This window comes from Cuculus canorus, chromosome 2 (genome assembly GCF_017976375.1).
Source record: "Cuculus canorus isolate bCucCan1 chromosome 2, bCucCan1.pri, whole genome shotgun sequence".
NCBI lineage: Eukaryota > Metazoa > Chordata > Aves > Cuculiformes > Cuculidae > Cuculus > Cuculus canorus.
The window spans coordinates 135,268,938-135,293,736 of NC_071402.1; the positions used below are offsets into that span (position 1 = coordinate 135,268,938).

Sequence of the window (24,799 nt, forward strand, 5' to 3'; positions counted from 1 at the left end):
GCTCATTTCCTTGTCTGATCAGAAGTATCTGCTGCAAGTGCAGCAAACAAGTTTCCCCTTTATCATTTCTAATTGCATTTTGTCCTGCTCTTGCAAGATGCTACATAGGACTTGAATTGTCAGCATTCACCAAGAGGGGAAAAAAGTCTCACCCACACAGTATTTGTATCTACACACAAAAATCTGTTTTACGGAGTTTTCAATCCAATCCACCAAATTAGTACGGTCAGATAAGCACTTGAAATTTCTTATACTTTTCTGATCAAGGTTGCCAAACCACTGGCATCCATCTCTAACTTCTGTCATCAATTTGATTCAAATAAAGCAGTAACTAATTGTGGTCTATTGTTATTTAGTGGCTTATTGAGATAATTTCTTGATTGCAAACCAGATAGGATACCTCTTACCTGGGAAACACTTCAGAGTGCTGACTTACCAGCTCACTGGTACTTGAAAACATGGCACAATGGCCTGAAACTTTTAGACCACAGCTATTAAATAGCTATTAAATAGCTCTGTATTCCTTTGTAAGCAAGTGACATCCTCCTGGTCAGTGACACATGACTGTATGAAACTGCCAGTTGCCTCAATTGCAATCATGAGTGTTATTTGTATCATCATCGTTAGGCTTATAAGTACTTTTATCTGTGGATATTTGAATAAAGCTAGAACTATTAGGTATAGCAAATTCTGGTGAGTATTTAGATGCTTAATAAAATATATATATAGTTAATCCTGAAGTTTGATTTGTTTAATTCTTTTCAAACATCATTCTGTGGACATTGGTCTGGTACTGCACATATACCTACTTTAAACAGTTTAAACAGTAGGACAGAAGTAGGGTGACTGGAGAGGAACCTTGGTCTTCTTTGGCAGCCTGAACCTTTATCAACTCAGCCTCTCGGGGTAGTCGGGTTACAACAGCAAGGAAGGGACCAAGCAGTTAGTTCAGTTGGCTATGCTGAAATCTACTATACTAAGCACAAGCATTGCAGCCAGTCCACTCCCAAGATACAGAAGTAGGTTTGGGCCAATGAATTCTCTACTGAGAAATATCTCTTTTAGCTTCTATCTATAGCACACCTGGAAAAAAATTGTTTCAGTTACTTTCTTAGAGGCCATAAACCCTGTTTCAGCTGAACCAGTACATCCATTTCTAGTGGCAAAATTCACTGTTCCTCCTACTTTTGTTCATTCCACATAATAAGGCTTAGTATTACAGAAAGAGAAGAAGAAAAAAGGAAATAGAAAGAACTCCACACCATCTTTAAAAGTGTCTTTCTACTACCAAACTCTCATAAGGTCTCATCTTACCAGGAAAACGTATATTTGTGAAGAAAACAAAACTAACCTGAGAAGACAGTCTAGATCTATATTGTCATATGCAACACACAGACACTTGTAATAAACAGGCTTTCTTAAGGAAAGATATTGCATCATTTTCCAATTGCAGTGTAATCAATCATTTGAAATGTTCATTTTGTTTCATCAGATGCTTATCTGCCTCATGTGACAACAACGTACTGCTTATTACTTTCTCCGGTGTATATCCCAGCAGCAGAGGAAGAAGATAGTGTAAAACTGTACTTTCCCATCCATATACAAGCCTTACCACATATTTTCCTGATTGTCCTGATATATTTAAGAACATATTTCTGCACTGCTAAGTGTTTGACAGGAATAAATGAAGGGTACTATTTGGACATATTTGTCGATTATTCCTATATGTTAATGCAATCTGCTAAATATTCCTACAGGATTGCCAGTGAAAACACTAATGAAATAACCAGAGCTGGCGTCATTATCGCTCATGTCTCACAGTTATGCTATGTGAACGCAGGACAGCAGACAGTGCCCTCTCACAAACTTCTCTCTCTCCTCCTCTTTGCTTTCCCTGAGCCTTTGCAGGAGGTTTCCTGTACTTTCACATCAGCTGATAAAAACAACTTTTAATCATCTTTGTCAGTGTACACAGGCACATAATAGTATGTTTTGAGCCTGTGTTTTTGGCAACATATCCTAAAATTTAGAAACAGCCAAGGCTTTGATTCATAAACCATAGATCACTAATGACCGCATAGATCTTTTCAGCTTTTACTCCAATATCTCATCTAATCTGCACATAAAACACTCCCAAAAATGTCTTGCCCACTTCCCTTAGCAAAATAGACAATGGCCAACTACCAAGACTGCTTAAAATATAATTTTTGTTGCCTAGCCTAATATTTTCTGTCCTCAATTTTGGAACTGTCAGTACCTAAATAGCCCAGAAACTTTATAATTTGAGGAGAAATACACCATAAACATAAATTAAGAATAATAAGTATATAGACATGTTGGGATTTTTTTCCCCTCTGACTAAATACTTCAGGCTAAACCAAGTGATTCTGTAAAACACATTTCACACAGAGCAAAAATACACTTTTTTATACATAAACAATGTTCACTTTTTCAGAATGTAGTTTACTGGTAGGAAGAATTTCCTAATATAACTCAACAATACATACTTTTTCCCAAGAAAAATCAACATATGCACTATTTTAGTCACGTAAAGAATATCAGAACAGAAAAATGTTTCAAAGAGAAATGTCCTTCTCTGGCAGAGGACTGACAGACACTGTAGAAAGTTAAATGCACGGAACATCTTAAGGATTCTCCAGTTATGGTTGTATGGCTGGGTCTTCCCCACAGTGTTTATATTACCACTCCAAACATCCTGAACTACAGTACTACAGCCAATATTCACTTCAATTGTAAATAACTATGAAAAAATATTCAGGAAAAACCTTGACAATTCTGCAGCCCACAGCTGCATATGGTGGGAACTGATGGAGCCTTTGAGATACAAATAGTGCCCCGAAACAGTTCTCCACACAGAGAAAGTTTCCAATGATAAGGGCACATGTAAGGCATGTTCTTTTAAAAATCTGACTCCCATTAAGCAGCTCATTGTTCATAAAGGGAATGGTGTTTACACAGGAAAAAGTCCAGTTTCAACAAAACTGAGTTTCAACAGATGTTTCCTTCTATCTAAGCAAAACAAGTTTGTGACCCATTTCTGCCCCATCAGAAAGCTTCAAAATTATTTTAAAGGAAAAAAACTGAACTCTACTCAATGACCTTGGAAAACAAATTCAGAAAGACTTACATTTCAAAACTGCAGCTGCTACTAAAGTGAATTAACTTGAATTAGTCTTTGTTAAATGGAATGCCTTATGATCTGGGTTTGAAAGTATACAACATGATAATTATATTTTTGTTTTGTGCTGGAAAGAGAAAGTAGGGCAGGTTGTTACTCTCACGGCTCTGTGTCGCAATTCCTCTCCTCAAATCACTTTAACTTCTCTTCTCTGGACCTCCCCCAATATCCTTCCAAGACTCCTGGCAGCTCTTGGCTTCCTCAAATCTCTTAAGACCTCTCTTCCTCTGCACACAGCAGCTGAGTAATAGAAGTAGCTGAGCAGAATATAATAGGCATCTCTTAATTTTAATTACTGCTACAAGTACATATTAATCACACAACAGCATATGCACTTTGTGGAAGTGTAGAAGATGAAGAGTTTCAGGCTTGGCTGAAGTCTTGCTGCTGAAATTGTGCTGTTATACACCTGACTCTTTCGCTTAACATCATGAGAAAGTTTCAATACTTTCCGGATGTAACTAATGGTGTTATACAATTACAAAGCAAAGCTTGATCTGGTGACATTCTGTTGCACAGCTGAATGCTGCAAAGGCAGCATCTTCCAGTGAGCTGGTCCATTTTCTGTAGCCAACGATACCTTGCTCCAGAAAATGAACTGAGAAGGACCACATACATATTGCTGATCATTTTATCCAGGCTTTGTATAGCTTTCGTAAAATGCAGCTGTAAAGGCCCAACAAATTAGATTAATAGCTAGATGCAAGTGTCAAAGCCAAGGCTAAAATACTATTAATCATGAGTATGACAAGTGTAGTCAATGCACGCAGCCTTCTGTGCCCATCTTGGCCTCCACAAGTCCCTTTGCTAGATTTCCCTGCAGTTACGTCCTGTCCTAGCTGTTCTGTAAGCATTATACAAAGCTTCCACCTCCACAATGTTCTATGCACAGCATGCTCAGCACTGAGGTTCTTTACATTAGCTGAGGCCCCTGCATGTCCCAAAATGAATATAACAACAAAACAGGGCTGCAATCTGGCAACAATACAATACATCATTATTACAACCACAATGAATATTAGCAGTGTGAAGGAGACCCCACTGAGACACATTTCAAATCTGCCTATCAAACAATTATAGCAGAAGACAGAGATGTCCTTTTCCCCTCCCCTAGTAATCCTATTTGGCCTTAAATGGATCTTAAATATAATCTCAAACTGTCAGCATTTCTGCAAAGAAATACTCAGACCTAATTGGATTTGCCAGACAATCACAGCCGAACAGTCCCGAGAGCTCTAACAGCTGAACGGCTAGAAAAAAAAAAAAAATCCACACTGGAAGGTATAAGAATATGAACGTTCCTTTCAAGTAGAAAGATTTCTTCTGAAACTAAGTGGTAAAAGGACATAATTTGTTCCACAGTTAAACCCTGTCCCTTAGCAACATAATAATGTGGTGTGGCACAGCTAAGGTTGTGTGAGCTGCTCTGTATAGATGATTATCTGCAGTTAACTGCTCAAATATTATCACTTTGGGCTGTTCTGGAATGGAATTCACCATCATTGCTAAACATTTGATTATACAAACTTGCTTTTGTTTTGAACTTTTTAACCACAAGTAAGGGGGGGGGGGGGGGGGGTGGGGGGGGCAGGGAACCCAGTGAACTCTGACAGAAACACATAACAGTAGCATATGAAAACTATGTATTACACCACATAAAAAAAACCCCAAACTCCTAGGGGAATATGTATTTCAGCTGAAGAGCAGAAATACTTCCTATTTCTCTGGACTTCTTTTTTTTCCTCACCAGTGCATATATCTACACATGAAACTTGTTCTGCCCTTGCTGTGCGCATCATCAGTTTCTTGTTCTGTACATGCTTCTGTGGGCTGGAATTGTGCACTTCAGACACAGTCTAGGATATAATGGCTAAAACCCGCATAAACCTCATCCTCTGAATGTTGAAACAGAAAACATCACAATGATGCAGAGATTATAGGTTAAGGAAATATAATAGGTTGAATTTTAAACACTTCAATGCCTTCAAATTGTGGTTTCTTTAATGAACATTGAGATTATTCCATATGTGTCCAGGTCCAGAAGAAAAGTCATTACACAGATTGTATGTTGCAAATTGAAGTGATGTTCACTTCATTGCCTTTCAAATAAGTCACGCACGTTTTTAACATTTATATTTAGGAGAATGTCAAAGTGAGCTCTCAGCAATGCTGTTCTCTGTATTTGCACAGTTGGTACCCAGCAAACCTGTGACTGAGGAATATAAGTAAACTTTGCATTGAATTCCAAACCACATTTAGATCTGAGGCAAAAGCAATCTGAGATAATGGAATGAGCCTATCCCCATTAACATCAATACTCAGCAGTATTACACTCTCCTACCTGTTGGCTTATCCACACCAAGGAATCCAGCCTGTCCCAGGGTTTTAAATACTTTATGTGCTGGGAACTGTCCTTCTTCTTCCCACTTGTCCACAAAGGGATTAATCTCCTTGTCAATGATCTAGATTTGAAAAACAAATTTTAAAAATTATCAACACTGACATGCCTACAGAAACACCTTTAACTACATTTGCCTAAAAGCTTTAATTTAAAAGACAAAAAAACATCCAGGGAAAATTTTGAAAACACATTAGTTTTCTTACTTCTTGTTGGATGTCCTTATTCTCCATCAACCTACAACTGTTACACAGATGCAACGAGGCAAATATAAATAATTATTTTAGTATTACAACTGCTACAACACAAAGTCATCAGCCTCTCCAAGACTTACGAAAACATCAGGCCTGCCTCACCATTTGTTACCTTTTTGGGCATAGTTTCTAGAAAGTGACAGGAAGGCAAATCTGGAATATCTTCAGAAGGACTTTGCCAAAGAAGGCTGATGATGTGTTCACGATGACTACACACGGTACAAAAGACGGACAAGTAGGTGAGACCTTATTTCCCTCCCCTTTGCCTGAAATGGTCTCAAGGGCATCAGTGCTATTCAGAGCACTTGTGTCGAGGCTGCATTTAGACTTCCCTGAGACCTGACAAAGCACATACAGGAAATATCTAGTCTCCGCCCAGGTTTTATAATATTTCCAAGTCTAGTCCCTGGGCAACTCTCAACTGAGCTATTGCTGCACACTTTCCAGAAGTCAATGTCCTAAGCTGCCTAGCTACTGCTCTTGCTCTATTCAGCCTGCTGTCTTCCTTTCTACATGTTACAAGCAAAACACATCTGGAGTACAGCCACTATGTTCAGTAACACTTCCAGGTTCCAGAGCACAAAGGTTGGACATTCACCCAACTAAGTCCTAGATTTCCACAGCCATGGGAAGGGAGCAAAATGGGCAACCTCCAGTTCTGCAGCCAATCTCTAAGCCTGTCAGTAACTCCTGAACAGAGATGGCTCCGAGTCAAACAGCCCCATACCATGGGGTGCGCCAGGCGTTCACGCATCTGCTGCTTTGTTCCTGCTCCCTGTTGCCTGTCAACCTGTCACAAGGCAGACAGGGTCTCATTTGCTCCCTAAAGGAGTCAGTCATGTAGTGCCCACCTCTGCCTACCTCCATAAACCAATCTTGTGCCACCAAATGCACTGAGCACTTGGGTCGGGACACACAAGGGGGTCCAAACGCAAAACACAAAAGCCACCCTCCTTCCCCCAGAACAATTTAACCAAAACAAACATTACTTTCCAATAGAAAGTTATGCTCTTTACTCCATAACCACAAGTTTGCTGCTACACAGTTTTACAAAAAGAGAATTTATTATCTGGTCCTTTCTCCACACTAAATAAACAAGTCCTGTGGTGCTAACTATTTCTTGAGCTGGAAATAGACTCCTCTCTGTCCCAAACTGCTGTGGTCATGAGACCCTGCAGAGCCTTCTTCTGAGCTATCTATTTATTGCACATTCTTCGGAGAATTTCAGCCCATATATGGCTGCTTTCTGCTACCCAGTTGGCCACAGAAATAAGGATACTTCACTGCTGGTAACAGAAAAAATCGCTTTGTCACATCTCTCACCAAATTCTGAGAAACTTATATACTGAATGTTCAACTCGGTCCGTAATTATCATTTCTTTTCCTCTCTTCCACTGAATAACGTAGGCCTCATGATCCATAGTAACAAAATACTCACCAAGACACTATCTAGGATAGCCTGTATTTAACTTCTATATTGCCATACACCAGACACTCAGATTCTTAGACACTGACCCTTAATGTTGAGTTACAGGTGGTGAAAAACCTTTTTGAGTGATTGTAGCACTATCTGGTTAATGCTCATCAGACAACATCACAGGAAACGCTTGAAGGAGACTATGAAGTACATACAGAAAGTTATCCCAGTGTTTTGATGGATCTTGGCGAAAGTATGAAGTGAATGTACTAACGGAGTTTTGTGCTCGTTATGGCTCGCACTGGGCCAAGTGTTTCACAGCCTGCATACAACCTACCTTTGAAGTTAAACGGAGTCAGAAGAATGACTAAGGCATGAGAGAAATTATTTTACATGATTTCTACAGATTACAACCTGCTTGCTCCTGTGCCTTTGAATAAGACTCAAAATTGTTTAACCAAGCCAAAATTTAGGTATTACCAAGCAAAATTTGCCGTGTTAAGAAAAACAAGATCTTCTTTGCATGACACAACAGAAAAACCCAAGAAAACATAAACAGTGAGTACCTCTAAATTCAATAAAAAAATTAATATCACAGTTCAGGTATGGATATCTACAGCTGTTCCTTAGCCACTGGACCATGCACTTTAAACTGCATTTTTGCAAAGAAATTAAATAGGTCCTGTCAAAAGCTTTCATGCTTTAGATGCAAATTGTTTGCAAAAATTACATGTGCTATTCACAATCATAAGTAAGACCCTAAGCAAACTAACCTACTTTCAGGCATGCAACCTCCCTCCTTTAAAAGTATCGATCCTCAAAATGAACTTCCAAAAAACACACTTCCTCAGATAATTGCACAGAGTCAGTGGGGAGGAGCAGCTGTGGGGCAATCAGAGGGCAGATGGCTTGAATGGGAGAGGGAATTTGGTACTACCACAAACATAAGCCATGTTGCTGGAGAACTGCTGTGCTGGTCAATGGGCTAATGTGTCAGTACTGATTACTGGATATTATCATCCCTTCACATACAGGTAAGCTAAAACAGAGATTTTCAAAGGGCCGAGTCAACAACAACTAAAGGAATAAAAGCAATTGCAGAAGGTGTCCTTAAAACATAAAGACAGGTTTATGTGGATGCAGGTCAAATAATGATGCATACCTAACCATTTAATTTTCCCCTACCCCTTTATTTTGGCCAGTTCCCCACAACTGTGCCACCAAACATTCTCACTGGAATTAATTTAAATCTTGACTTGACTAATTAACTTTGAATTACTTTGAAGTGTTTTGAATGCACACAGCTTTAAGAAGCAAACACTATGAGCTGTGGGCACAAATTATGCAGCATCTTAGGCTAATTCATAAGGTATACATGCAGTGTTTGATAAATACACAAAAGTGAGCTTTCAGAACTAGCTGAGCAGCTGGATTGTTTATTTTTATACGTTTTATCATAAGAAATGTGGAAATCATGGGTGATAGCATTTAGACTTGCATCACTAGGATACTGACTACAACAAGATCTAAAACTTGTCTCAGGAGAAATATTTTAACACGGCATACCACAGATGCTATCTGACAGACATTCTCAGCCACAAAGGACATCTTTTTACCTGATCTACCTGGCTAAATCTCAATGGCACTTGAGATGTAAAGACAATTTAGGAGCCATATCTCTTTCCCACCTGCTGATCAAGTACTAGCAAACCACAAGAGAATCTCTGTTATTTTCCTGATGGTGAGGGCACAGTAAGTCTCATGTATGGGGCCAGTGTTTTTCTCAGGCTGCTTCATCTGAACTATGAGGATGCAAACCTAAAGGACTCGGCTCTGGAGGCAGCCTTGGTTTAGTCTACATCCCAGTGCAGTTTGGTCTGGTCTCCAGGGAGCCTCTGAAAGAATGACTTCAGGGATGGCATCAGCTATGAATTATTTAAAAAAAAGCACTGTGGAAATTTGCCCAGTCGGAAACGGACTGAGCCAACAAACTCACTTTGTGTTGAATGATGGTAATAAAAATAAAAGTGTTATTCTTCTTGACAAAAGTTTTGTGAAAACAGCACCTGTAACTTCCAGTTCAGGAACGGTGAAATGTGGTGGCAGGAATGGTGGGGGCAAGTGGAGAGGAGGGAATAGAGAAAGAAATTCAGGTTATTTTTGTTATAGATTACTTTAATTTTTCTCTTAAACAGAGAAATGAAAATATGTCCCCAAAACATTGCCAGATAGTTGCACATTTTGATTATTTTCCACTGGAAGTTAGTACACTATTTAAATGAGAAAAAGAACCAAAAAAACACATATTTGGGGATTTTCCTTCACACAATGCTCAGTATTTTCTGCTGATATTGTACCAGCACCTGCTCAGAAACATTCACAATTGCCATCTAATTCTCACTGTATTCTAAATTAAATATTGTATTTCTACAAAAGCAGAAACTGCCATTTAATTAATGTCGGTACTCAGAGTGTGTATATATATCACCTTTACAGCAATCAAAGGCCATACTGCTTCTACAGGCAATATCTCTTACAAGCATCCCTTATTCTGCAGCGGCAGTATATTTCAGCACACAATCTGCAAAATTATGAACCTTGAAAAGAAAACAATAAACTCAATTCTTACAAAATTACAGAAATTCTTACTAAAGCTCCCTGTGAGTTATACACAGATGAGACTAGACTTAACTTACTAGAAAAGCAAGAGAAAATGTCTGAGAAAAAGGTATTTTGTAGTAAGAAGATTAAATAGATTTAGTGGTGCCACATAACTGTACCATACTATGTTATGAGAAGCATTTTTTTTCTCCTTTAAATCAAGTTACATTAATTGCACTTAGCTCTATTATATAATAACCAAAGATGACACAATTACTGGGATCTTTAATGTAACAAAAATGGTAAATAAAAAAGCAACAAACTGCTAATGACATTTCTCAGGCCATTATATCCAGACATTAGCATAACACTGACTTGAAAGGAAGGAGGTAACAGACTAGTTTACTTTACCTTCCATACCAGCAATAACTAAAGAAAATAGTGAACAGCTCATAAAACCACATTTCTCCTTGCAATTTTATTCCCAACCTCTGCCAGGAACTACTACAGTGCAAGACAACTCAGCACTGTACGTAAGGCAGAGCTGAGGTAGCCAAACTCATGGGCCACCAATAGGCGCTACCAAATCTGGCCACCAAACCCCACTCTTTGTGGGTGCAAGGCAGCCAGGATCCCAGCAGCCACCCAACAGCCTGCACAGGTCCTCTCAGACCACAAGACAAAGGTTTTCAGAAGGTTTTGCAGGACCTTTTTCTGCGGATTGTCTTTTTTGTAAGCTGGTTATGTTTTTGGCAATACTAATTAAAACAAGGCAGATAGCCCCCACTCCTCCTGTTATAAAAACACACACGCTTTTATTGGTTAGGACTCACCTAGGAGATGTATGTAAAAAAATGACTCACCACTACACAAGGGGTCCTAGATACTGACAAAACACATCTCCCCTTTTCATGAGGAAGGCAAATATCCCTCTTGCTCACAAAGGGGAAGATTTGGCATTTGGGTACAATCTGTGCCTCTTATTCTGTATTCACACTTGAATACCCAGCCAAACATACAACACATCACCTAGGAAAATAACTGTCTACGAAGAGTTGCTACTAAGAACTTGCCCTATTGATCATGGGATCTGGTACTGGGCCTCGATGATATGGATATTTCTGTTCTCTGAGCTGTCATCAGATCGTTGCTGGGAACAAGCCAAGAAAACATTTTCCACAATGATACATGGTTGGACTGAAAAAGTTCAATTTAAGCACAGATATCCATTTCACGACCCCATGAAAAACAGTTGGCAGAAAAGAAAAAATCTCTAAAAGCAGAAAAAGCAGAATATCCAAATAATTTGAATAAAGAACAAAAATGAAGCAATTTTGACCTAAGTGTTTTAAAACAGCATGATTCATTTTGCAAACCTCAAACCAACGAGTTCTAAAATTATAATATAGGCAACAGTTCCTTCTAAAGTCTCAATATTTTCAAGCCATCATCAAGATACTAAATAATGTGAATGTAGCATGAAGAACATGGAGAAAACAGCGGGGAAAAAAACCCACAGTATTTAAGTATCTTCCCAAACTGAATCTTTAAAGCTAGTAGCAATGAATCTAGAGAATGTGTTTAAATTTTTTTAAGTTCCATACATAAAAACTTTAAACAGATGTTGAAAAGCAAAATAATGGTTCCACTTACCCTATTTAAATGCATTGCCAGACCCTTTGCCTTGGTGGCAACGCACAGACATAAGGTTAGGACCACTGCAGTACCTGGCTGACAATGGTCTCCATGGCTCATCACTCCCTTTTTCTACGGACTGCATTGCTGATCTTTTATTTTACTTGTAAATGTAATATACACATGACAGAATGAAGAGACGAGTCAACCATATCAGATAAGTACATATAACTCTTCCTCAACCTACTCTGTTCCTGCGTGCACGTTTAGTTGTAAATATACACAGATTTCAGGTTGTTTCACTTTCCTCTTTTCACTTTCCCAGTGCGTGGTATAAAAACTTGAGACATTAAGATATAAGGAAAAAAAGCAATTCTAGCTTAGCACTAAAAAGCTCGTTCAAAGGGGCAGACAACATGTCATCACTAGTGCCTTGGGTATCTTCAGGATACTTCTACTTTGTTCATTGCTGCAAAGCGAGGGTGAACAGGCTTGGCTCATGTCTGGGTTTCTCCACTGCCACTGCACATAGCTGTGGCCAGAGTCAAGCTTCCAGAGAAGCCTCCACTGGATTTAAAACCAATATTCAGTAGGTCCATAGAAGAGAAAAGCAGAAAAAAAGTCCTGAGTGCTGGAAAATATATGGCTGAAATGGGAAGATATATATTAAAAAATATTAACTATAGCACCACAATTCCATTTTGTGCCTTCAATTAAGCCATGCCACAGGGAACAAAAGAACCATGCAGTCTGCTGCAGCACTGGGTACCAAAGACTGCAGTGATCAGCAAGTACAGGAACAGTTACTTGATGAAATTTCCCTTTCTCAAAGGAAATAGAAAAATAGCAGAGGGAAAAACACTATAATATAAGAGTTGGCAGCATCTCATAATACAATAAAACTTAACTTGTCCTCATTTATTTTAATGAAATCTGATTTTCAGAAAAAAAGCATGCACTTCACAAGCATTCTGCGATTTTGTCTGGTCTGTTCACTTGGCAGTAACTAGACACACTTCTGTTTAAATTATTGCGTTTCTTCCCTTTCACTGCAACACAGTTCCTCACAACATACATAATACATAAAGTAAAGTTGATTATTGGTTCAGAAATTTCAATACTGCAAATATTTTGGTTCCATACATCTCATAACCCTTTCTATTTCAGGAGAGAAAAAAACCCAAACCCTGAATCAACCATAAATTTCTTCCAATACTGCAAATATTTTGGTTCCATACATCTCATAACCCTTTCTATTTCAGGAGAGAAAAAAACCCAAACCCTGAATCAACCATAAATTTCTTCCTAGTATTTAATCTAAATCTCCCCTCTTTCAGCTTAAAACCATTACGCCTAGTCCTATCACTGCACTCCCTGAAAAAGAATCCCTCTCTAGCTTTCCTGCAGACCCCCTGTAAGTCCTGAAAGGCTGCTATAAGGTCTCCCCCAAGACTTCTCTTCTCCAGGCTAAACAACCTCAACTTTCTCAGTCTGTCTTCAAAAGAGAGGTGCTCCAGCCCTCTGTTGACCTTTGTGGTCCTCCTCTAGACTCTGTCCAACAGGTCTATGTCCTTCTTCTGTGGGGGGCTCCAGAGCTGAATGCACTATTCCAGGTGAGGTCTTGCAAGAGAGGAATAGAGGGGCAGAATCACTTCCCTTGTCCTGCTGGTCACACTTCTTTTGATGCAGCTCAGGTTATGGTTGGCCTTCTGGGCTGCAAGCACGCATTGCCAGGTCATGCTAAACTTCTCATTGACCAAGAGCCCCCAAAAATTAAAAAACTTATAACTCCGCCAAGAAGTGTGGAAGCATGCACTGCCCTTCCACCCTGTGCAGCTGCTGACATATGCCATGGAAGCAGAGGGCACACATCATCACCATACTACGAAAATAAAAGGCCCAGTCCAGGACTGCGATCTGGGTGTACCTTAACCTTTCCCTGAAAAATGAGATGCTGGAAGACCAGCTCCAGTTGGGGAAAGATTCACATGGTGCTAGCCAACCCTTTCTTCTTCCCTGTCTCCTTCATCCCAGGATAGCTGCATAAGGAAATACCTCCTGTATAGATCTGAGTGTCTTGGCTGTTCCTGCACACTCCCAGTCACAACCCCTTCAACTGCCCTATGGTGGAAAAGTAAGGATCCCAAAACTGCTTCCCAGTCTGGTGTCCAAGAACTGCAGCTACCATACTGAGATCTGTTTCCCAGCAGAGAAGAACACGAACTCATCTGCAAAGCCTCCTGAGATCAGACAATCAAATCAGTTCTGTGTTTAGTCCCACGGAATTTCTCACCTCCTCTCCTTTGAGGACATGCAGATTTTATTTTACTTAAGCTACCTCTCTGTTGGTAGTACCTACTACATCTTCCATTCAACTGCATCACAGTGGGCAAACAACATGCCATCAAGATAGCATTTCTTATTCAATACTCGGTGCCATGGGTTTTAAGCCTTGTGGTACCCCAAGTTCTTTTTCAACAAGAACCACATGTGCACGTGGCATCATTGTGGAGGGAAAAATATCTCAAAGAAATCCACCTTCCTACCTCCAACCAGTCATCAATTGACTGACAGGGTTCAGAATCATCAATAGCAACCAAAGCTTCTGTTCACAAGAAGTGCAATTCTTTGTATTTGGTAATGAAGGAACCTCTCCAGGTGCCCTGTGAGTCTGTCGACAGCACCAATCCCCAGAAAGTACAATTTCACAATTTTAATCTTACCACTAATCTTTTAATCTCACCACTTCTTCCCTCCCACAAGAAGTACAACATGGGACTGTCCCAGTCAGCTTGACCTTCAACTAGAGGCCTCATCCCAGAAGCAACAAGAATAAGCACAAACTACACACTTTTACAATATAATAGGCGAAGACTTCGGGGTTTTTTTTTCTCTGGTCTGGCATACATGGAACATAGAATTAGTGAGAACAAATGATGGTAGTCCTACAAGGGCAAAAAATGTGTGCCATGTCAGTCTAGGTGCTAAGCTCAGACAAGCATTTAGGAAGGCTGGGAGATCTGCCTAGGGCTTTATGCAGTACCTAGGCAGAAGTACAACCTGAAAACTGGCTAACAGTTGGAGAGCTTGGCTTTGTTGAGCAGCGTTGCACCAAATGCTGACTGGTCTATGCCCTTCATCTGGACTCATGGATTTCTTTCCTTAAGACATCTGTCTCCATTAGCAGAGCTTCCAATGTTCATTGATGCTTTTCACCACAGGACCACAAGTGGCAACCAAGGCATGCTGTCATACTTCTAGGATATCTGCACTGACACACCTGTACCTAGAGAAATAGTCCTGGACATAAGACATGGTTTACTGATGGCACCCAAGAGGCCCACATCAGGACTGAATCCTTTAAATACATGAGAAAATATTCAGCCCTAGGATCCTAACTTTATTGCTGTTCTCACCTTTTCTTTGTCTCACATCACTGAAAGAGGAAAAAATATTCTCTGGGACTGTTTTCACAGAATGGTTCTGTACATGCCAAACTAGATGGGGACCCATGACAGACCGGCAGCTTATGTCAGTTTATACATGTGCTGGCACTTAACCTATACTCATCACCGTATCAGCCAAGTAGCAAGTATGTTTGAGGTATCTTCATGGATTAAACCAGCTGACCTCACTGAACATCTGCCACTTCATAATACTGAATTATTAGCTAAATATTTGGACTGTCATCTGAACCACAAGAAACTTACACAGGATCTGCTTATTGTATTGCTCCAGCATCATATGAAACATTTTTATTCAAGCTCCTTCTACTTTCCTTTTCTTTTTTTTTCGCATGGCTGGGAAAAAGCTAAGCTGAAATAAAATGTCCCACATTTCTCTCCAAACTAGGTGATCTTTCTCCAGGACTTTACCAGCTTTCCCAGCAAAGTTTTGTTTCTTCTCAAGAGAGTAGTTTCTAATTTCCTTTTCTTCCTTTGAAAACGTAATCGCAACACATACCATTGGTCTTATCCCCATGTACACTCTAACAGCAATACTTGTGACAACGGGTCACAAGGACCTGCCTCTGAGAAACCCTTCCAAAAGTGTTCTGTTCCCAAACACTTCAGCATTTCTCCAATCCAGCCTCCTCTGCAGAGTAGGTTTGGGTGATGCTGACAGGGAAAAAAAAGGCTCCTGTTGACAAACAATATCCTGCCAGTTCTGCAGCTGTGCCAGGGACCAGACACCAGCAGGCATGGCCAAGAGCGCATCCGAGCATACTCCATATTCCAGCCTTTCTGTCCTTTATCCTTCATGGAGTACAGTCTCCTCACATGGCCTGGCAAGCAGCGTGGGCAGGGAGCAGAACATCTCTGACAAAAGAACAACTTCAGGTGCAACAATTCAGCTTCTCCACTCCCTTCTCCTTAGGATCTTGGTATCTCACAGTTTCAGACACTTATGGCACTTTTGGGAATGCAGCATGCTGCCTGCACCAGTTTGCTCAACATCAAGTTTAGATAGCATAATTTGAAGGCTGCCAAATATAAAACAGCAGATTGCAGATATAATAGCATTTCTGGAAATACCTAAAATTGCCAAGCTTGTCCTGACTTGTTCCTACAGAGAAAGTAATGCTCTTATTTGTTAATGAGAAGTTAAAACCTAGTCATTGAAATCCAGCTGAGGGAACACACAGCTCAGGTGGTGCTACCAGGGCGAGTGACCAGGGATCTTCGGTTCTTAAAGGACACTGAAAATACAACAGTTGCTGTCCAGATGCACAAGCCTAACTGCATGGCAGCACACCAAGTACAGAAATCTGGAAGTCTATTTGTGTAATTTATCAGCATTCATCTATTAAATTTCATCTTCTAGGACTGGAGCTGGATGTAGGTTTTCATGCTCCTTCAGAATCCAATCAGAGAGAGGAAAAAACCAAATCTCCCAGAAAGTCGAAGTCCAGAGCAAGACAAGCTGAAATACAGACGGGCATTCAGAGGACCCTGACACCTGTCTGGAAGATGTTGCATTCATTAGTATGGGCACATGGGCAGGAGGAGAGATTTAATTGCATGTTTCCAAGCAAACATGACCTAAGAAGATTTAAGCAAAGTTACATTTTCTGAACAGTCATGGCAAAATCCTTATAATCCCCAGACATTTGCTCAGTCATAAACTGCTTATTAAGATATTATTTGAGCTGTCAGAAATGTGTAACTCTATTGCCTAACCCAGTCAGGTTAGGTAATAGACCTGAACAACAAAAATATCCCTTAGGCCCAGTTCTCCTCATAGAAGACTCTAATTAAGAAATCTGACTAGATACAGTGGCAAATCGTTCTAACGTGAATATGGGGTAGGAAAACAATGCAACCTTTGGACACAGCAACTGCAATCTCAAATATGTGCATTAGTTTGACACTAAGTGACAAATAAGAGTATTGCTCCTAAAATGGTCTTTACTGCATTTTTAATGTATAAATGCTTCATTATGTAGTAAGTGACATTTTTCTGATTATGAGAAAAAGCTTTTTACAGAGCTTGCTCAACTCTGCTGAAGCTTATTTCTTTTCTCTCCACACTCCTAAACTGACCTAAAAGCAACTCTTGGCAGGGTACTAATTCATGTATTTGATGGCTCCTCTTATAACAGTGGTATACCCCAGCTGCCCCTTCCAATAATAACAAAAATCAATTATGAAAATTTCCTCTCTGTTAAATTACCACCAAAAATTCTTGGCAGTAGTAAAGGGTATTCCTGTGTCTATCTATACTAGCAAAAGAACAAGCCCCTAAATGTTAACATAATGTTTGTGTCAGACACAACATAGCAAAGGCTATTGCAAATACCCCAGAATCTGAGAATACATTTTGCTTCCCTTAGACAGAAGGGCACTCAGCCCTTCTGTGAGCCTTACCAATGTCACTTTTTTTAACGGCCTCCTTCCTGAAACTTTTACCTTATGTGCACGATAAATGAGTTTTTTAAACTACAGGTGCAGGTCATGTATTTTGCAGGTTCAGCTTGTCTTTCTTCCCTCCCAATGTAGTGAGAAATTAACTTTTAAGTGATATATTTGTAATACCAGCAGCCATCTACTTTGCGGTTCTGTTATTGGTTTTTACAATTTGCTACAAAGACAAATAAACCAGCTCCTTCCAAGATGCTCCAGTGGCAACAGTGGTCACTTCAGTATTTTGCAGAAAGTCAAAAAGCGCTGTATGCTTTTGACAGAGAATTTACAATAATTTGACCAGAAACTTAAAGTGAATGCCAATATTTAATTCAGGTCCTACATGCTCTAATATGTAGAGCCTTCAATTTTTGTAAAAATACATATATTAATAAACATAAAATTATGACATACAAGCCAAGAGTGGCAAATAAGGTGGCAGCGTCCTTTGGTGGACTGTCACTGTCACAGGGAAAATCCCCTTTACCCTACAGAGGTGTAACACACCTTAACAGGACCAAGGGACCACTGGATATAAAATGGAAACTCATTTACGTAACATGCAATTCCACCAAAATACATGCCAATACTTTTCAAACCTACTTCCCAAAGCTTTTTCCTACAAATGCCAGAAGAGAAGAAAAATGAACAGCATGTATATATCCTACATGTACACGCATACTGTAAAGCATATGCACATAGAGAGTAGGTTTAATGGTTTTTTTCTTCAAGCCAGTTATAATACCATTGCTGTAGCAAGCTGTAGGATACCACTGCACTGCACATATTGTTAAAAAGTTAAGGAAAAGTTACGTTTTCCACTTCCAAGAGGAAGGGCGGTGACCTATAAAGTTGTAAAGGAAACCACTCACAAGCTTATTTCAATACCCTTGCTAAAAACAGCCCCCTGGAATTATGAGAGTCTCTTCCTCATCCTGCTCAGAACAATTGGAAAATTACAGACCATTTAGAGGATATTAATTTAATAGATTAAAAAATAAAATTAATGGAGACAATAAAATAACAGTTCTTACTCACAGAATTGCACTGCTTATTCCTCTGATTTCTCTAGTAGTTGCATCTGCATTTAGTTAGAGTAAAGAATGCCTAAACTATACTGCAGGTAAACTTAAATCATGTTACAGATCCTGAGTGGTCATTCTCTCCCAACGTCTTTACTTTTCAGTTTATCTGAAATCACTGGGGACAGGTCTGACTTAAGCCAAAATTAACATTGATTGCTAGAAGGTCTGGGGTGAACAACATCGGATTGGATTTGACGCAAGCTGGCCATTTCTTTTTCTATATGATCAGATAGAATCTAAAATAAATGCTACATGAGCATTTTGTAACATATAGGACAACGCTAAAACTATGTTTATGTTACTTACTGTAAATTTTTTAGGGGTGAAATTTGGAAAAAGTTAATTTTATCCATGAAAACATAGGGATTTCTTGAGTAATTTTAAAAATATGTAAAAATTTTAGAAAGATATGTCAGCCCAAATCCAAAGTCGTATAAATGTGTGTATCTGGCAATCCAGTGCGTGTGTTTTTTCCAGGAAAGCACTGCAGCAACAGTGAGGGTTTGTGAACTCACCGACAGCTAAACGAGGGACAAGTCCTCACCCTGCGTGACGCCCACCTCTGAGCGCACACCCTGCGCGTTGGTCCCTGGCTGCCACCACAATGCTGTTTACTCCTTGCAGGAGGTACCACGCTTCAGCGCTGTCCCCATCAGGTCACGGTTTAAAGGTCTCTCATGCAGTGCTGACCACAACCCCACCAGGGTTTCCTACCTCCAAACCGTGGATTCCCTGACTTTGGCAGATGTGCTTGATTAAATCACAGCCTTTCCAGGTGGCACTGACCTCACCGTTGGGAGGGTTCGCCCGTCCCACCACCAGCGGCTGTCACTTGGCACTCAACTCGCACCTCACCGCACCAGAAGCGCCTCCTTCCCGCTGCCTTTGCCATGCAGTTTTACAGGAACGTCCCGTGACTTCCCTTCTAAAATTAGCGCAGCGGCACAAACGCTCCGTTCTGCCTTTTCTCGCTCTCTGCGCACGCGAACTGACCTTCACCTCGGCTTCGGCAGCCGCGGGCGGCGCGGCGAGACCGAATCGCGCACGGAGCCGCCCCGCACCGAGCAGCCCCGCACCCGCACGTGGTTTCGCTTCGGGGAAGCCCACTTCAGCCAACCCATCCTGAGCCTCTGCGGGCGGCTCAGTGCCCGCAAGGCCCCGCCGCGCTCCCGCCCCGCGGTACCTTGCGGAGGGCCGCCCGCATGTCGCGGAGCTGCGCGGACCCCCCCGCGGCCCGGCGCCCCGCGGCCGCCCAGCCCCGGCCCCAGCGCCGCCCGCCTCGCAGCGCCGCGGCCGCCATCGCTTCCCACGCTCCGATTCGGGACACCTCGCTTTATCGCGGGGCGCCGCCCCGGCCCGGCCCGCCCCCGGCTCCTCTGCCCCGCAGCAAGCAGGCTCTCGGTTTACAGGAAAGATTATTCTTTAATGGCAACGAACAGCCGTGAAGCAACCGGCAAGCGGGTGGCGAAAGCGGACGCGGCGGGAGCCGTCCCGGCCGCGGGGGAGGCAGAGGGACAGCCGGCCCTGCCCGGGGCTCGGCTGCCTCCGGGTTGCTTTCTTTATTTCTGGAAGGAGAAAAAAAAAAAACCAACCAAACAAACAGACGAGAGAAATCCGCTCCTGTGCTCGTTCGACAAGGACCGGCGACGGTGGGGACACGCTAGTGACTCCCTACGGGTACGAGGAGAGCGTCTGCGCCGCAGGCAGGCGCTGGGTTCGTTTTCCTAAGCGATGACACAGCCTCCCTTCTCCTTGAAGGGGTTCTTGTCCTCGGGAACCCCCTTCACCAGCGGGTCCTCACCCGACCGCTCCTCGATGTAGTTCTTGATCTCTTCGGAGCACTTGGAGACCTGGGGTGAAAAAACAGAGAAGTGGCTGCGTTACGGCCAGAGCAAACTGCGCACATCGGAATAGCAAAACAGCAGAATCGCATCCTTCTCTCTCTTATTTACCTTCCCGCCAAATCATAGAATCATAGAATAGTTTGGGTTGGAAGGGACCTTAAAGATCATCCAGTTCCACCCCCTGCCATCGGCAGGGACACCTCCCACTGGATCAGGCTGCCCAAGGCCCCATCCAACCCTGCCTTGAACACCTCCAGGGATGGGGCAGCCACAGCTTCCCTGGGCAGCCTATGGCAGTGACTCACCACTCTCATGGTGAAGAAATTCCTCCTATGTCTAGTCTAAATCTACCCCTATCCAGTTTATACCCATTGCCCCTAGTGCTCTCGCTACAAGCTTTTATAAACAGTTCCTCCCAAGCTTTCTTGTAGCCCCTTCAGGTATTGGAAGGTCACAGAAGATCTGACCACAGAAGCCAGCACTAAGCATGTACAGACCCAGCTTCCTTCCACTTTTTCACAGCCTCATATTCATAGAACATGCAAGTATTACTAGGAATGTATATGCCACTCAGAACAGCTGTTGCTGCACAGTTAAACTTGCATTTATTTTTAAACTAGCCAATATATTTTTATTAAGCTGCAAATCACACTGCTCTCAGCATCAGCATGACTTAATGGTCAATGGGTTCAGGATCAGTAACTTTCAATTCTTTTCAAGTGCTTATGATGTTCCATTTTTTCCCAAACGAAACATTAAGTTACAATTTTTCAGCACTAATATAAATTCTTACCTTTAATAGGTAAGGTGCTATAATAGCAACCATGTGTCTTGAATGGTAATAAAGATCTGACTGGGAAAGACAATTTACTTACAGGTTACCTAGGGCTATTTTGAACAACAGTAAATAAAACAACCTGTTGTGTTTTGAGAGAACACAATACGCATGATGTGTTGCATGACTTTCACAGCAAACTAGCACTGATGTAGGTAAGCCTGTGCAGAACCCGCCTGTGAAGAAGAAATGGATTTAGTTTGTGTTCACTGAGACAGGAGCACATGCAGCACATGTAGTAACAGGGTCTAAGGATCCTGAGAGTGTACAAGCAAATCTCTCCAGCTCCAGAGGATCTTTGTCCACGCAGATCTGTTTTCTTTGCCTATGTCAGCAGAAATTGTCTTTAGGTACTCAAACACCTGACATGTCTGAGGACACGCTCCTGGCTCTGTCCCTACCTCCTCCCTTCCTGCCCGCAATCCCTGCGGAGGCACAATGGTGCAGAGTCAGCAGCAAGAACCAGCTGTTGGCTAGGCCACTAGATGACTAGTATTTCTAATTTAAGGCTCCTTGCCTTCTTTGTTAATCATATTTTACTCCATAGGTAAAATTATGAGAACCAATGAATTCACCTGCTGTATCACAAACCAACAGAGCACGGCCTGTGCAAAACTAAGATTTAAGACATCAGAACAAAGCCAGAGTTAATTCTCTGTTAAAGAAGGTCTAACTACCTCTAGCTGCCTTACAGCAGATAAGAATTTGGACCTGCAAATCCCATTACACACCTTGCTCTTCTGTGCCTTGCAAACTTGTTCATTTAAATTGGGGCACCTTACTCTATAGTATAGGTGTGCTCCAAAGAATATGGAGGACTGCCGATTATTTTACTTCAGTCAGCACTATTAGGATCTCTTTCATATATGAGAAAACAATTGTCAACTTAAATACACATGCAGACATTTTTATTCATTCAAAAATTATTCAAAAGGATATCTCTACTTTGTGCTATAAAGGTATGAGAAGGAATCAAGAAATCTTTGGCTAGAAGTTTTTACTTTTAGTGACAACAGAAGTGTGCCTTCTGCATTTCCCTCTCCTTGTAACACCTATACAAATACCAGGAGACTGTGACAACTACAGCACAGATTTAATTCTCACAGTGAAACTTCAGTTATTATGCACTGGTAAAACTTAGGATGTTGTCTGTGCTTTACTGCTGATGACTTGAAAACATCCATTTCCCTGAAGTGGTCAGGCTTTTGGTTTATTTCAAATATTTATACAAGAAATTAAAGTAGTAATTATTATGAAAATTAAAAAAGTTGTACATTCTACAGAGTATATTCCAGTTGCTTGGGAACTCTCTGAGGAGTGACGTAGTTATCTATACTACCTGGATGCAGAGCCCTCGGTACTGCTGCAACTTTATATTTTACCATAACATCTACAATCGCTGTTACCTAACTGACAGCTAAAACATAACTGTGGCTTTCTTATTTCTAGCCCAAACACCTAGACCTGTAGCATCATTACTAATGATTCCCAAATCTAAATGTATTTTTAGTCCTAACTAGAAATGTTTACTTAGATGTAGTTTGCTTCTGCTGGCATGCAGAATAAGAAAGAAAAGTAATAGTAGTTTTATCATGGAGCTAGATCAGTTCTGCATCTTTTTTATCTTTAGAAAAGGTGCAAAAATACATCCACAGGACACCGCTTACTCTGTGGAAAGGAACAATCACAGTGTCCCCGACGGGACGGGGCAGGGAGCGCTGCGGGACGGGACGGAGCAAGGAGCGGCGCAGCCCCCGAGGGGATGCATGGAGCGGAGCATCAGGGCTTCCCCCCCCCCGCACAGCACCTGGCCCTGGCAGATCCCAGCGCTTTCAGAAGAGGGGAGCAGAGATGGACGCGCTCCTCCCTCGCCAGGCAAGGCCGGCTGGCGCTAGCACTAGGCTCCAGGGACCCGCAAGGCAGAGGAAGCCAAGGGGTGCCAAACGCAGCAGAGCCCCCGCAGCCGGCGGCCCCGTCACCCCGGGGCGGTGGCTCCTTCCCTCGCTCCACGGCCACCGGCGCTCCCGCACGGTGCTAGCGGCGGTGTCGCCGTCACCGGTCCCTGCCCCCAAAGCGGGGCGTCCGGACCCCGACGGCGCAAGCTGCTGTGTCCCCAAAGAGCCGAGGCTGCCCCGGGTCGTGGCTCCCGCCCCGCAGCCCGTCCCGGCGAGGCTCGGGCTTCTCCCCGCTCCGGCTCACCGGCTGCCTCTCCAGCTTCACTTCTTTCCGGAGCTGCTCCACTTCCATTTTCAGTTTGTCCTTCTCGCTCAGGTCCTCGATGTTGATGGCCGGCATCGTCTCGGCAGCGCGGCCGGAGGACGGAGGGCTGCTGGCGGTCGGCGCGGGGCCGGAGCCCCCGAGCGGTGGCTCGGCCGCCCCCTGCCCGCCCCCGGGCGCACTCGCACCGCGCTGCCCCGCTGCTGGCCGCCTCCTCTCCGAGGCGCCCGGCACCCCTGCCCCGTGCCGCCCCGGCCTTTAAACCGCAGCGCTAATCCCCTCTAACCGGATTAGAGTGGGCGGCGGGGCAGGGGGAGCCGCCACCCCGGGGACCCCCGGCTCTTTCGGGGACGCCGTCGGGGTCGCTTTGGGCACGGACCGGTGACGACGCCGCTGTCCCGGCCCCGCTGCCGGGGCGTTCACACGGAGCGGAGAGCCGCAGCCACCCGCCGGTGCTGGCCTCCCTCTCCAATGCCTCTGCCACCGCTGGGGCGAACGCGGCGACGCCAGCCGGGTGTTTTGGCCCAGCGGTGTGGTCTTTCTTCCCCTGCCACCTCCTTCCGCTCCTCCCGTCCCTTGCAAGGATTCTTGCTTGCCTGTGCCACCGGCCTCCCCGGGCTCTGCACTCCTCTGCCGGGCAGCTGCAGATGGGTTGCATGGGACCATTCCTCAATCCTAATGCATTGGAACTACGAATGCAGTGGACTAAAACGTAGAAAGGGGACGGAATGGCTCTGAGGTCAAGTGTCCCAGCAGGCAGCCAGGCTGTTGATGGCAGATAGAGCAACTTGTGTTGGTAGGTATTTCTGCAAAGCAGAATTGCATCTCTTATGAGAGGGATGTCATGCCTGGCCTGCACAAAGCTTCTCTGGGGTCATGGAATTATGATGGGTGTTGAGGATGGGGTGCTCTCTGTAAGAGAAGCAATGGATACAGAAAACACAAAAAGGAACTAGGCCATTCTCCTGTGGTTGCATATACTTTTGAGGTCTAGATTCCAACAGAGGTCCATCCCCTTTGGAACACGGTGGACCCTCCACGCCTGTTTGCACAGCACCTAGCATCTCTGATCACAGCAGCCACTTTTCCTGTAATACCAGTGGAGGCAGAATCCTATTATACTGAAGAAAGCTGCAGGCCTGGATGAGACCTTCAGTCATCTGGCACTTAATAGGCTCCTATGGCAGTTGCTCCTCCCTCTTTCCACCCCTGGCTTTTTCCCTTAAAGACACTCATTTCTCCTTCTCTCCCCACTCACCAGACGTAAGCAGCTGCTTACACTATGTAAGCACTAGGGGTCATCCAGGCAGGTCCAGGGGTTACTTGAGGTCATCTGGGCAAGCCCTGGGGTCACTAGGGGTCATCCAGGCAGGCCCAGGGGTTACTTGAGATCATCTGGGCAGGCCCTGGG

The 24,799-nt window shown here is 42.9% G+C and overlaps 2 protein-coding genes across 3 annotated transcripts in view; both read right to left on the minus strand.

The window, feature by feature from the left end:
- Positions 1-19,834, minus strand: part of LOC104057514 (probable acyl-CoA dehydrogenase 6) — an 82,508-nt gene extending 62,674 nt beyond the window's left edge. Inside the window, exons 1-2 of one of the 2 annotated variants that reach the window (XM_054059888.1) lie at positions 19,676-19,834; positions 5,541-5,661 (exon numbers count right to left, since the gene is read on the minus strand). In XM_054059888.1, coding sequence (XP_053915863.1) covers positions 5,541-5,661; positions 19,676-19,792 — 238 coding nt within the window. In that variant the 5' untranslated portion in view covers positions 19,793-19,834. Of the gene's footprint in view, positions 1-5,540; positions 5,662-5,963; positions 5,991-19,675 lie in introns of those variants that run through there. The other variant, XM_054059889.1, reaches the window with a different exon arrangement.
- Positions 19,835-19,894: 60 nt separating this feature from the next.
- On the minus strand, positions 19,895-23,860 carry LOC104057515 (guanine nucleotide-binding protein G(I)/G(S)/G(O) subunit gamma-11). Its single transcript, XM_054059894.1, has 2 exons — positions 23,371-23,860; positions 19,895-20,342 (listed from the first exon to the last, which is right to left on the minus strand). Exons 1-2 carry the CDS (start codon positions 23,464-23,466, stop codon positions 20,217-20,219), a joined length of 222 nt encoding a protein of 73 aa, XP_053915869.1. The 5' UTR covers positions 23,467-23,860; the 3' UTR covers positions 19,895-20,216.
- Positions 23,861-24,799: the final 939 nt, after the last annotated feature.

Excerpts from the sequence above, each read along its gene's own strand:
- LOC104057515 (XM_054059894.1), bottom strand. The coding sequence starts at position 23,466 with ATGCCGGCCATCAACATCGAGGACCTGAGCGAGAAGGACAAACTGAAA. Across the intron at positions 20,343-23,370 it reads TGAAGCTGGAGAGGCAGCCG|GTCTCCAAGTGCTCCGAAGA; the intron begins GTGAGCCGGAGC and ends TTTTCACCCCAG.